Below are 15,018 nucleotides of genomic sequence, written 5' to 3' on the forward strand. Positions count from 1 at the left end.
ACACACACACACACACACACACACACACACACACACACACACACACTTTCTACTTCAGAACCTAATAAGGAATTGTTCTGACATTTTTTTTTCAGAATTAGAATGAAAAGCATATTCAACACTGAAGTGGTCTCCCTCTCATTGCACCCACTCACCAACTCCTCATAGTTCTCAGGCAGCTTGTAGTCATAGGAGTAAGGGTAGAGCATCATCTGTGAATATGAGTGGATTGTCAGATAGGCCTTGATGGAGGAGAGGTTCTCACGGATGAAATCTGCCAGGGCCTTTGTCTCTTTTTCAGACTCTGGGGATGGTCCACAGTAAGTATCAGAGCAGGGACTTCGAGAAGCTCCCACTTCTGCAAAAAAATGTGTATTTCTATTAGTGGCCAATGGTCACCTACTGAAGCTCTCATAGGCGATATTATCTCATATCTTCAGTTAGGAAGCTAAATAATGTAAGGGTTTTCTTAGCACTCTTTCCAACTATTCTTCATGAGTTTTCATCTGTTTGCTATCTATCTATCCATCTATCTATCTATCTATCTATCTATCTATCTATCATCTATCTATCTATAATCTATGTTTCTATCTATGTATCGATGTATCGATGTATCTATCTATCTATCTATCTATCTGCCGGTTATCTATCATCTATCTATCTATCTGTCTATCTATCTATCTATCTATCTATCTATCTATCTATCATCTATTATCTATCCATCTATCTTTGGATATATTAGGATGGCATGCTTTTAAGCTGATATAATTAGAAATTATGCACGAAATCACTAATATTACATTATAGGCCTTTAAAAAACTTCAATATTTATGAAGACTGGTAGTATCCCTGTGCTTTCTGTACTTCAGTCTGTACTGTATATATCCATATACAGTGAGATCAAGACAGTGGGATCTATCATTAAGTGGAATACTTATTACTCATGACCATGAAAAAAATCCTGTTACTACAATTACTGAATTGCAATTTAATTTCAAATGATTGTTTATTTATTTTTGTGTCTAAATTGTCATTTGATTTGATTCTGTAAATATATCACACAAACTTTGCACCATTTTTTTTAATCAAATGATTCAATAAACTACTTTCTGTGCAATGAGAAGGTTAGAATTGTAAAACATAAAACTTGATGGTTTTTCTTGTTTTGAATATTGACCTAATGTTTTCTCATGCTAATTTATCACTTATGCTTTTTAATGTTATATGCAAAATGGATAGTTAGACATATACTCACCACACCAGCCAGCATCAAAATTTCTGTTGGGGTCTACACCCAAGCAGGAACTTCCATCCTTAGTAGAGCGGGTTTTTCTCCACATTCGGTCCTGAAAGAAGATTGTATAGTTAGATCAAAAACTACAGGAAGTAACAGTGTGAATGTCACAAGTCCCTTTGAGTTCAAGTACCTTAGTCCAGGTGTAGACATAGCCATCAATGTTGACCACAGGCAGAATATAAAAGTCCAGTTCATCAAGAAGCTGTTTCATGTGGATCTCTTGTTTATAGGTACGGACAGCCTGGATGTGGATAACAATGTGAATTCATGCAACAATGAAATGAATGATGCTGCCAAAATTTATATGGCCTAGGTGCAGTTGACTTTGGTAGTAGAAGGGTTCTCAGTCTCATGGCCAGCCTGCATTTAAATCCAACATCTTCCTGGGTTTTCTTGGATAAAGCATTGCAAATTAATTCAGAAGTCCTTTGAGCAAAGGAAATTAGGCTTCATATAATAAATTCTTATATTTTAAGTGCATATCAATGTAAAGCTTTATATTTCGAAAAGAGGTATGAAATAATGCAGGGAGTTCCCACAATTTTTTTTCATTTTGCTTTTCCTAATGTTACCAATTTTCTTTTTGCAATTACAGTATAGGTATTGAAGTAAAGGCATTAGCATAGACACAATATTATAAACTAAATTTTATATTTTATTTAGACTTCACAGTTTTTTTTTAATCAGTACTCCTTTCTGGTTATAGGGCTCACTTTGTCCCCACTTCTGTCTCTTTTCTTTCTGGGGTCTCATATTGCCCAGACTGCCTTAAACTTGCTATGCAGTTGAGCTTGTCCTTGAATTGCTTATCATCCTGCCTCGATTTTCCAAGCACCTGGATTATAGGCTTGTGCCAGAATAGACAGCTGTCACATTTCCTCTCTCTCCACTTATGTATGATGCATTTCAATATTTTCTCATCTTTTATAACTTCCATGTTGTGGAAAAGGACAGGTTAGTTTGTTTGGCAATTTTAGGGACATTATACATTTAGAGAGGGCTACAAAGGTGACTTGTCTTATAAAATATTACTATTTTACTTAACACTGATGATATTATTCTTAAGAACTTAGTTAAATTTTTTAAAAAAATTCCATTGTAAGTTTTTACATTGTAAATAATATATGTTGAATGGAACATACCTTGTGGCTCTGAAAATGTCTTGCATCTTCTTAAAGTTTTATTCACTAAGTTTTGCACCCTTCAGTGGAGTTGCTGAAAATCATTACCATGATATTCTAAAGGTGATTTTGGTCATTATTTGTGGACACGTTGTTTGTAAATATCTTATAAGAAATACTTAATTTTTCTTTCTTATTTGTGAAATATATCTGTATCAATGTGAATGTTTGCACATTTGAAAACTTGGACATTTCAGCTTATCAGGAGAATTCAACAGACAGTTATTGATTTATCCATACTGATCAATTTTTAAGGGATGGATCACTATTTTAGCTGTCAGCTAGTCCACTTAAGGCAGGTGAGAAAGTGTATTTTAGTGAAATTGAAATAAACCCAACTTTCTAATTTAAAAAATGCATGTCATACTAAGGTTTGTTGACAAGTGTTAAAACTAATTTATTCCAACAGGAACTTGGAATTGTGGATTATGTGTGTATGTCTATGTGTGTATGTCTGTGTATGTGTGTTCTTTTGTGTGTTCATGTGTGTATATGTATGTATGCATGTGTACATATGTCATTTTTCTTATATTAGGTTATAAAAGAATTAATTGAAATTAATACTTTCTATTTCTTCCATCAAAAACTATTCTGTCCACCTACCTCTCTCACAAACCACTGACAGAATGCAGGAGAGATCCACTCTCTTGCATGGAAACCGCAATCGATGAAGATGGCAGGCTTATTTGGTTTAGCTTTGCCAATCTATTGTGAGAAAAAGGAAAAGGAGAAGCATTATTTACAACATGGCACTCAGAGGTTAACATTCTCTCCCTTCGGACTCTATAAGTGAATCCTGACAGTATCTGGTAATGCCCAACACTCAAACTGTTCTCGTCTTTGAACTGTCACTTTGTTTAAGCTGAAAGCTTGCATTACTATTAGGCTTATCAAGCCTATATTGCCACAAAAGGCTTGAGTATACTTCTGGTAAGTGTATTCCCATAGCACTTATTCTCAGCTACTGTTATTAGGTGATTTGACCATGACAATTGATGATCAATTATAAGTAATTATGATTGCTGCTAAGTTTATGGAAATTTCTATTCTCCCCACTTGTTTCTTGTCTTTTAATTTTGTCACTGAAATTTCATGACAAAAGTGGTATTCAGGGTGGTGGAAACAAATGTTGGTGTTCTTTGTAATGTGGTCTGATAAATGAGAATAGCCTGACAGCTTGCCAACAAAACCTGTGACTTACAAATGGACTTAGAAACCACACCTGGGAGAGAAGAATTTCATCATAGTCAACTATTACTTAGATTGCTTTCAGGGATGTGGTAAGGTTTATAAGAATTATCTTATTTTGCTGGATTTTATTTTTGGATAAATCAAAAGTAATTATGTAAAAATGCATATAGAATAAAAGAATCCAAGGAATCTGAGCTATAGGGTTTTTTTTTTTTGCTTTTTGATAAGCATGTTTGTGAAACAAATGCTAGTCAATCAGAATTCATTAATTTAATCTACTTATGTAATGTTTAAAAAATTATTTCCTTGGAATGTAAATAAAGAAGATATGCAATAAAGTAATTGATACCTTGAGGACATACATGTTACGTCCTTCAAATGTGGTTCCAATAACGCTCTGAGAGACAAGGTCTGGATTCTCAGTGGCGACTTGTTGAATCCACGTCTCTATCTACCAAACAAAACCATTTTTGGATTAATGTGTCATTGTTGGTTAAACTCCCAAGCCCTCAAAAAAGTATCAGACTCAGGCACAGTCCATACCGTTTCCCACTTGTTGTACTTGGTGTAGCTGTGTCCACTTGTACGGGTATGGCTGTCAAACTGGGCTTCCAGAACATTTCTCACGTTGCTTATCAGTACCCTGGATGAGTAAAAATGGGTGTTTGTGAGTTTGAGTATGTTTCTTTTTTTCCCAGGGAACACATATGAAGCCAAGAGCCACAGCTTTAGAAGATGCTGTGGTATCTCCCACTGACTCACATGTTGCCTTTTGACTTTTATTGAGGTCTTCGGGCTGAGCTACTGATGGAGATTCTGGTATCAATCACAAAAAGTGAGCCATTGAGGACACCTAGGGGGCATAAGTAAGATGGAATCTTCCAGGGTCCATACTTCACATACCTTAGTGACCCTAAACACAGAAATCATTTTCTTTGATACCCAGACATTTACTTCAGGGCCTTGGCCATCCACACAACCATGCATATTTGACACATATTTCTTTTCTTTTCTTACAAAAATAGTTATTTATTTTATCTACACGAGTACACTGTCACTGTCTTCAAACACACCAGAAAAGGTCATCAGATCCCAATTACAGATGGTTGTGAGCTACCATGTGATTGGTGGGAAATGAACTCAGGATCTCTGGGAGAGCAGCCAGTGTTCTTAACTGGTGAGCCATCTCTCCAGGCCTATTTTGTTTCATAAAACTCAGATATTTCCTGATTTTAGCACTAAATGCCACATGTCCTAGAAACCTATTCATTATAACCAAAGTAATGTGAGAGTTGACCACTGAGGGCCAATCTTTAGGATTTTAGGAGAACAACCTACTGGTTGGAATTTCAGAAATGTTAATAGCACTAGATATTTATTAGGTAAATGACATTGGGTTTAAATAACTAGCATCTTCTCTGCTGTTTGGCTGACTTGATAATCTAATAGTTCCATAAGCAATGCAATATTAAAGAGACAGAACTGAAGAGACAGAACCTTAGAGACTTGCTTATTCATATTAACTCAATTGAAAATTCCTACATATGGTATGTGTATGTCTGTCTCTCTATGTGTGTTTGTGTATTTGTTTTTATTTCTCATTACTACTTTGAGTGGAAAGTATGCATGGAAGGGAAAAATATCTGATCACCAACATCCTTGATCACTGAATATTCTAGAACAAGGTCAATTTTCAAAAATTCTGCCATTCACACTTAAGCTTTCCCCTGGTTTTATCTGACAAGAAAATTACAGAGACACATAAAGTCTCTTGTTCCTCTCTTAGACTCCAGGGCACCTATCAGGGACACTCTCTGAACCTCACATGTGTTCCCCATTCCTTTGGTGAATTTGGGTGTGAGCTTGTATCTGTTTGTACAAAATGTAATAAATTAATACTAAATGACTTATCTGAGTTCTAATCAAATTTGTTCTTATGAATTAACTCCCTTAACATTTAAAAGATGAAAAGAAAATCTTAGAGTTTATCTGAGCAAAGAATTTTTTCTTTGAAACAGTTATCAAAACTTAATTCGTGAGTTAGTCTTTTGCAATTCATCACAAATGTAGTACCTTAAAGCAACGTGGGTCTATCAATGTATGGTTCTGGAATCTTACTGGGCTGAAAGATATCAATGTGGAAAAGTTTGAAGGGGAAGTAGAAGAAATTGTCAATTGAGAATAAAAAGGTCAACATAATGATTTGGCTAAATTTATGTATTGACTTCAGAAAAATCATGTACTTTGTGGCTTTAAATTCATAGTTTTACAGGCTGGCAGGCCAAGGACAGGTAAGATTCTGCATAGAGCCTTACCAACCTAAGATAGAAGTGCATTGCCTTTGATAATGCATATTTCATGACAGATAAGGAAGGTATTCTTGTCAGAACGACCTAAGAGAGGCTCAGTCTTGTTTATAAAATAAAAAACGGGGAGAGGTAGAGAGTCTTTGGGGCTGCTTGGCAAGAAGGTAACATGGGCCAAGGACAAGGAAAGGGGCTTCTTGGCAGGAATATGACATTGGCCAAAGACAAGAAAGTAGGCTTCAAACAGGAATCTGTCATTAGGCTAGAACAAAGAAGTAATTTTAGGTAGGAATCTAAATATTAGGCCAGAACAAAGAAGTAATTTCAGACAGGAATCTAAATTTTAGGCTAGAACAAGGAAGTAGGCTTCAGACATGAAAATGACTTTGGGCTAGGACAGGGAAGTTGGCTCAGATATTTTGGTCATCCTGATAAGCCTTTAGAAATAATCATGGGAGTGTTCACATAACTGGGCTTAATGCCTTGCTTTATCTTTGACTATTTGTGTTTATTGTATTGGTTATTCCTCGACTATTTACATCTACTGTGTTGCTAGACCCTCAACCTAGAACTGACCTTAATACATGCATGTAATCAAAATGGTATAAAAGCACCAAAGAAGAGGGGGTATAGAGGAGGGGAGGGGAAATGGGGAAAGGGGATGACATTTGTATTGTAAATAAATAAAATATCCAATAAAAAACAAAAAAAAAACCAAGTAAATATAACTCAGTAATGACATGGAAGGCCCAAATAGCAGCTGATGATTGAGCTCCTTTCGACAGCAGAGCACTGTCTAAACAAGATGAGAACATCATCGCTTTTAACTCTGTGTGGTGAGTTTATCAAAAATTGCTTTGTGACAATAAAACAAACCTCAATAAAAATAAATTCATGGTTTTAGAATAGGGCTTTTGATTAGAGAACACTCAATGACATTTTCAATTCTGATACAAAATTGGTCTTGGTCATTTACATAGATGCCTTTGAAATAGATGAAAAAACTCCTTATTTACAACCTTTATAAACTAAGAAAACATAAAGATACTAAACCATGGGCTAGAAAAGATTTGAAAAATGATCTTCAAGGAAAATTCATAGTAAAAATATAGTCAAACAAAAACAAAACAAGCAAAACAAAAATATAAAAACAAACAAATAAAACAACCAACTGGCAGAAAACACTTATATTTCATTGCCATTCAATAGAAAGAACAAATCCTGCCAAACACAGGTGAAATTTTATGAACGGAAGAAGGGTCCAGTAGAAGTGACAGGTGATGTACACTTTAACATTTTATTTTCCCAGTGCTTGGGCTTGAGTCCAGGGCCTTGCATGTGCAAGGTGAACATACAGTTGAGCAGTATCCCTAGATTTTTAAAAATACAATATGCACAATATTCAACTTACATGGTTTCTCACTAGATGCCTAGGGGAAACATAACCTACGTCAATTTCTCCTCAGCACTCCACAGATATAAGACTTTCTATAGACACATCTTATTTAAAGCTATAGTCATGGCCATTGCTGGTATCCAGCAGTCAGTGTTAGGTGGAGGCAGCAGCAAAGCTCACAGAACATACTGCTTTCCTTTTAACACAGCCAACCTCAAGCTCAAATGACTTAGAGGATGCTTAGTAACTGTGAAAGGCTGCTGCTGGTGCTTTATTGCAGAAAGAGACTTTTTTTAGACTTCTTACTGTGTTAGTCATCATTTTAATCATGACAGCAAGATATAAAAAATGAGTTTAAATTAATAATATAAACAGTAGTAAGTATTAGAAAAAAATAACATTTACACCTTGAGAAAGGGCATCAGAAGACTTTTAGTCAGAATATGAATTATCTTGGAGAAAATATTAAAAATCTGTACACAAAGAAAGATAAATTTGAGTTTTACATTGAGGGCTGTATCATTAAATATAGAAATACTGGGAACTAGATATTGTCAATATCCAGTTGAAATGCACTGCTAACTGCTTGAAGACTGGGGCTCCCCTCAAATGATCCTTTGCAGTCTTGTGGTTAGTTGGTTTTATTAGATTTATGATAAAGCAGTATTACAAAAATATTATTATAAACAGTTAGCTGCTATTGTAAATGCTTAAAACAATGCCTCTTAAGGACATAATTGTGGCTCTAAAATACACAGACATACACAATATAGTTTCATATGCTTTTATGTTAGTACTATCCAATTTCTTTTTAATTTTTAAAAACAAGCTAGCAAATTAGTTCATTGCAACTCTCAATAAAGTACAGAATATTACGGCTGGAAATTATTGAAGATACCTGCTTAATTCTTAATTCTTAATTGCTTAATTCTTTTAAAGATTTTTTAAATTATTTAATGTATGTATCTTTTCTGCATGTATGTCTATGCTCCATGTGCATGTAGGGCCCATGAAGACTAGAAAAAGGCATTAGATCACTTGGAACTAGGATTACAGATGGTTGTGAAACATCATCTGGGTACTAGGAATTGAATCCTAGGATCTCTGCAAGAGCAGCCAGTATTGTACCTGCTGAGCCATCTCTCTGGCCCTACACAGTTCTTCAATGTGTAGAAAAAATGATGGTACAGGCAGTTAGCAACACACAGTCTCACTGTGATTTGAATAAGGGGAGAAACAACCATTTTGGAATCTTTAGGAAGCAATTTTGTAGAGTACAAAAGAGTAAAAACTTTTACTGCTCACCAAATGGTTCTGTCAACTTATCTTCAGACTAGGAACTAGACATTGGTACTATTAAATTCCTAGTCTTTCTGTATTTAAGGATACAATCTTGGCACCTAGAACTACAGCTTTTTTCTTTCTGTGCACATTTTGAAATTAGACACATAACTAAAATTGTTGAATGATACAGATTACAGTGAAGGGAATGCAGTTGATGGTCTCTGTATACACAAAAAGCTGATATAAACTAGTTACTCCGTGGAGTAATAATAGGGTCTCTAGGGATTGTTTGTGACTAGCACAGTTATTGCTAGAGTGATCTCCCAAGATTCCTGTGGACTTATTTATTATTCAGAAGATTATATGCTGCAGTACTCTCAGAAGAAATGCAAACATTAACAAGATCTAAGACCAAGGTCCGTTCTATACTGCAGGAGACAGCAGGCACCCATAATTGAATGAAATCTGCAACTAGAAAAAGGAAGAGAATCTTTTACTCGATACTGTTAATGAGGACTGATGGGGGTTCGTAATCATTTCACTGATGTAAAATATGAACAGTATCAAGCATCCTTTCAGTCTCTTCAAATATAGCTTATAGGCACTGTTCTTTCTTTGTTTTCTGGAAGAATTCTATAGAAACCTGTCTTTACGTAGGCTATTAAGGCATCTCAAGCTGAGATTTTAGAAGTCCTTACTAGAAAACAAGAAAAAAAATTCAGCGATGTCTCTTAATCACAATTTGCAATTTACAAGGCAATATTTTGCTTTAAAAAAGATAGTCTGTTTCATGTTGCATTTTAATATTCTCCTCAGTAAGGATCAGGGAAATAAGTCAGATAAATCATGACAATAGAGTGAAACATAGCAGTTTTGTGACATCTTTAAAAGACTTTCATATTGGGCTGGAAAGATGGCTTAGCAGTCAAGAGAAGCATTTCTCTTCTTGAAGACCTGAGTTTGGCTCTCTGCACTCACATAAGGAGGTTCAAATCAGCCAGTAGCTTCATTTCCAGAGGATCTGACAGCCTCTCTGGTCTCTGTGAGCCCTGTACTCATATACACAAACCCACACTCATATACATACATATATATGTAATTTTCAAATAATAATTAAATAAAAAGGCAAATGCATTTTTCCTCTTTGTACAATGGTAAACTAGAGTAGAACTCAAAATAATAGTAATATTTTTAAGTGCAAATAATAGTATGCTGTTGGTTTATTAGTGTCATCTTTCCTCATATATCCTCATCCTGTGGGTTAGGAAACTGAAGCTTGAGAAGCTTAGGCTGTTCTCAAGGTCTCACGCCAGTAAGTAAGTTGCAATGATAGGTTCTTGTTTGGTTCCTCCAAAAGCTTTTTCTTGTTGTCTGTGACACTTCTGATGGTGGCACACGTTGTGTAACTGACTGCTGACATGTTCCTTAAACATGAATACTATTTTTTTTCTATTTTTAACATGCATACAAACCAACAAAATAATTTCTGATGCTAAAATTCTGTAGCTCTTATTTCCTCAAAACATAATGAAGATTTACATGTATGGTCATGGACTGCTGAATAGGCATTTGAACATCCTGGATTGGAGTTCTTTTTGTTCATTCTTGGTCTATGCCCGGATGAAATGTTCTGGGTTGTCCTGCAGTTGCCACTGAGTCAGCATGGTCTTGTTCTTAGCTTCAGGCTGCTGTACTTCATCTGCTCCCTGCCTATACACCCCTCAGTTCATATATATATATGTAATTTTCAACTGAAGCCAGATTTTCCAGGTCATCTCTCCCTGAGCCAAAAGTTTTATTCATTCTGCTTACTCTCTAGTGCTCTGTTCTTTCTAATTCCTATCATACACCACTGAACTCTTTCACTTGAAGTTTATCTTCTCCTAATGTATGTAAAGTCCTAGCCACCCTTTTGCATATCTACAGGACCCAGGCACTTAGTATCTATGTTAGGGTATCAACCAATGGACAAGTTTCTCTTCTTTGAAGGGCATTCTCACTTGAAGGATGTTGACTTAACAATGTAATATTTTGGGAGGAGCAGTCTAAATAATTTAGACAACTCTACTCTTTTTATTTAGAGTCCATGTTCCTTTCTTTTGGCCATTTTTCATGTTCCCTGATACTAGGGATGGGGTCTTTAAAAAGAATATAGTATCACTAGAATTATTCTTAAACTAAAGGCACAGGAGGGGCCCTAACAAGAGATGTGGTTGGTCACCCAGAGAAGATTTGAAGATAAAATTGTGCCAACATGATAATAGTGTCCATGGTTGGCCTGTACTCTCTGTATCATTTTAAAAGCAATATTAGGTCACATATTTGGCTGGTTCAAGAATGTAGAACATTTTCATTAGTGTGACAACTGAACAGAAAAGTCACTAAGTATTAATCTATAGTGCCAGCTCTGCCGTTACATTTTTGTGTGGGAAAAACATACTCTATCCTTATTTTACCTTCAGTGGGTCATTCACAGGCTTAGGGAAAAGGAGAGAGAATTCTAATATCCGTAAAAATAAACTTACTCATAGTGAACTTCATTCTCCTCCAGAAAGTTCTCCACATCAGCAACATCTTCTGCTTTAACATGAAAATCAACTGTACTGAGAGGTTTCACTTGTGTGGCAGAATCTGGTTTCCAGAAATCAATCTGAATAAAAAAGCATTTGTAATAAACATCTATAGCTCAATATCAAATTAGGATTCAAGAGCACATGAATTCCATAAAATTGTCTTAAAACTTAAATAATTCAGGTACTCCTTTATAAATATCTCAGTTGAATTAATAAGGATCAATCAGTTAGATGTCAATAGAAATGTTTCCAAGGATAGAGATATGGTTTTGTGGGTAAAAATGCTTATTGCATAAACATGAGGACCTGAATCCAAATACTGAGAACAGGTTTTACAAAGACAAACTGAGTGTAGTTGTATGTGCCTATAACCTCAGTATTTGGTGGATGGCAGGGAAAGTCAGGAGGATTACTGGGGCTTGCTGACCACCAGATACTTACCTTACTCCAGTCTGAATGAGAGATTCAGTCTGAAGGAATTAAGGTAGAGAATGATAGAGCAGATACTGGACATCCCCCTTTGGCCTTTGTATATACAGATAGCCATATATATCAGTAAACATTGCATTGTCACAAACACACACATTCACACACAAATACTTGCAGACATACATGCAAAACTAAAACTGATTAGCAAGAAACACGAAGAACATGGTTATTTCTCATAATTTCAGTTAATTGCAGTATTCTCTAGCTACCCTTTTCTGATTTTCAATTTTATGCAACACTTGCCTATTATGACAACAGTATCTATGGTAATGGATAAAGCTGCCAAGTAATAATAAATACACTACAGTCCAAAAAGGTAGTGGAGAGAAACTGAGCTTTCCTTTACTTTAATAGACTTATTTTCATAATCTTTGAACTTTATTTCTGTGAAAGTCACAGTAGTATAAGCCCAAGAGCTTCTTTCTGCTGTGCTCTCTATTGTGGCTAAAAACAAAATATGCTTGGGGATCCAGCAGTGTATGAGATTTCTATCTTATTCATAATGGTTATTGGGGTTTATTACATAATGGGCTTTAGGTTGGTGACACAGGCAAGAGTGGGCGAAATCATACAGTATTTGTCTTCCTAAGGGGGACTTTATAGAAAATAGGAAATAGTCCTGTGAATAAGATATTTGATTATTCTAATGCTTTTATTTATGCCTACATCAACACAAATATCCAATTTCATGGAAAAATGTCAGCTAGGTTCTACTGTGCTTTGTATGTATGTTTCTCTATTTCTTCTTTACACTGAGCTGAGGCCTGAAAGTCTGAGATAAATCTGACATTAGGTCCTGATTTTCTATTGCTTCTCATTTGTTTAGATTTTTAAAACCTGGCTCAGGGTGCAAATGTAAATTCTGCACACTGTGGCAGTGCTGGCTCAAATGATACTTGGGAACATTTCTAGGAAATTTGTAAGGAAAACTGGGAAGATTTAAAGATTGTATAGCTGAGTAAGGAAGGTGTTAAGGTATTACACATTTCTGGTGTACTTGAATGGAATCCAGTTAACTATAGCTGGTTCTGCTGACTTGAAACCACTGTGTGCTGACTTGAAACCACTGTGCTAGTCCAATGGATGTTGAGCCACCTTGGGGGCTATAGAGGATGCCAGGTTAGCAGAAGACAGGGACATGTGATGCCAACAAGAGGGATTCCAGAAGAAGAGTAAGAATATGATTATACGGGATGGTTTAAAGCATACTATATCATTGGGTAGCAAAGGATTGGTTAAAGAAGAAAGTTGAAGTGGGGAGGATTGGAACTTAAATAAGACTGGGGAAAGTGTAAAGGTAGACTATAGCAAGCACAGAGGAAGCTGAGGTCTAGTGACACAGAGAGAAGCAATGACAATAGAAAAGCAACTTTGATAGAAGAAAAAGGTGGGTTTTTTTTGTTTTTTGTTTTTGTTTTTAAGACAGGGTTACCTTGTACATCAGCCCTGGCTGATGACTTTGTAGACTAGACTAGCCTCAAAGGCACAGAGATCTTCCTGTTTCTGTCTGCTGAGATTAAAGGTATGTGCCACCACACCTGACTTAGAAAGTCCATTTTTGAACACTGGCTTTATATTTGCATTCCTGTCCTTCCAATGTCATCTTAGTTGTAGACACAGGGGTTTAACACTGGAGTCCTCAAAGTGTTTGTAGACAACATTGAGAGAGTCAGTCTCAGTCATAATTACTGAGACCTTTTAATGTGCTCAGAACTTCACTTTCAAGAGACAAATACATTCCAAAGTTGACAGGAAGGGCTGCAGAAATAACTCAGGATCCAAACTGAACACATGACCTTGGGAGAGAATTGTCTAGGTTTCCAACTTATTAATCTCACAGATGGGATAATTTTGAAATGTATGGTTTGTAACATTTCCTGAAGGCTCCCTGTGGGTTAAGTTCTAGTTATTCTTTGTGACAGAGGTTTAATAATGCTATGTTGACTATGTTCCCTTCTCTCTATCACTACTCCCCCGTGTTTTCTTGGTGCTCACTGCACTTTTTCAAGTGAGCTACTTTTCTTTTAACCTTGAATCAAGGTCTGTTCTGGAAGAGTATTTATCAAGATGTTAACTTTCTACTCAGAGCAACAAATGCTTGCATGATATGTTTGGTGATGGCCTGGTCAACTGTTAGAACACTATAGTATCTGTGTAACATTTCCTTGAATGTTTGTTGTAAGAATAATGGATTTTTTCAGAGGGGTTATTATAATGTTTGACAAAACTTGCAGACCTAATTTGAGGCTGCTCCACATTTGTGGGGCAGTGGGTTGTGAGAGGCAACTGGGTACTTGGTCTAGTGCAGGCCTCAAATCCAAGATAACCTAAAGGGACAATACACATTTGGCCTTGCTCCTGGGGCCTGGTTCCTTTCACTTATCCACAGCCCCTCACAAAGAAAGGTTTGTGGCCTTTGGTCAGGTAGCACAGGTAGAGGGTGTGACTACAGGATACTGACCCTTAAGAGATCTCCATATTCATGAGTTACCTAAAGGCCAGAGGGTGTAGCCAATTAAGCATTCCTTCCCAGACCCTCCTTCTTGCAAAAGATATTCAACCTCAGGCCCACTCTACAGACATGGGGTACAGCTTCATCCACTTTCTGCCATGATCTTTTAAAACCATGGACTTCCTCTTGTCTTTGGGGCCCACCATGAGAATCATAGAGGGGGCCTTCAACCAATGAGCTGCTGCCTAATCTAAGGACCTCTCTTCATTACAGCTATGGAGCCCACCAACTCAAGCAGGCTAGCCAAGCCAGCCGTGACCCAGCAAATCACCTTGACCAAGAGTCTTATCTACCCTTTGGGACTGCAGGCCAGTCTAGCCCATATGTGCCCCCCCCCCCAGTGTTTCAGCCTTTCTGTGGTCTCCCAGTGGCACCTGGGAGTCCAAGGGCTGAGACCAGCGGTCTCTGTCCAGCCATCCCCGACCAAAGATCTCTGCCCCTGCGAGTCTCAGACTGTGATTTCCTCATGCCTGGATTGGAGGCCAGCGGCTTACCCTAGCCCAGGGCAGCATGGCGTGAACACAGTCAAATTCCCATGCTTCTGCTCTGCTGAGCCATGGTTCCAGATGCTTGAGGCAACAGACACTCGATATCTACAACTCAGCCCAACAGGACTCATGCCCACACTTGAGCTACAGCTCCACACACATGTTCAGTTTGAAAGGCTAAACATAACTTAGCATTGGAGTACTTGCCATACATAGGAAAAGGTCTGGGCTTCCCTAGCCCTGCAAAATAAGACAAGACAAGACAAGACAAGACAAGACAAGACAAGACAAGACAAGACAA

At 36.9% G+C, this 15,018-nt stretch overlaps 1 protein-coding gene across 1 annotated transcript in view; it reads right to left on the bottom strand.

The window, feature by feature from the left end:
- The window catches only part of Cpb1 (carboxypeptidase B1), a 29,296-nt gene that overhangs the window by 10,231 nt on the left and 4,047 nt on the right, over positions 1-15,018 (bottom strand). The window contains exons 3-9 of the mRNA XM_028764134.1: positions 11,181-11,305; positions 4,213-4,312; positions 4,019-4,120; positions 3,082-3,183; positions 1,428-1,538; positions 1,256-1,346; positions 156-358 (exon numbers count right to left, since the gene is read on the bottom strand). Of these exons, the coding sequence (XP_028619967.1) occupies positions 156-358; positions 1,256-1,346; positions 1,428-1,538; positions 3,082-3,183; positions 4,019-4,120; positions 4,213-4,312; positions 11,181-11,305 (834 nt within the window). The remainder of the gene's footprint in view (positions 1-155; positions 359-1,255; positions 1,347-1,427; positions 1,539-3,081; positions 3,184-4,018; positions 4,121-4,212; positions 4,313-11,180; positions 11,306-15,018) is intronic.

This window comes from Grammomys surdaster, unplaced genomic scaffold (genome assembly GCF_004785775.1).
Source record: "Grammomys surdaster isolate TR1022 unplaced genomic scaffold, NIH_TR_1.0 62, whole genome shotgun sequence".
Taxonomy (NCBI): domain Eukaryota; kingdom Metazoa; phylum Chordata; class Mammalia; order Rodentia; family Muridae; genus Grammomys; species Grammomys surdaster.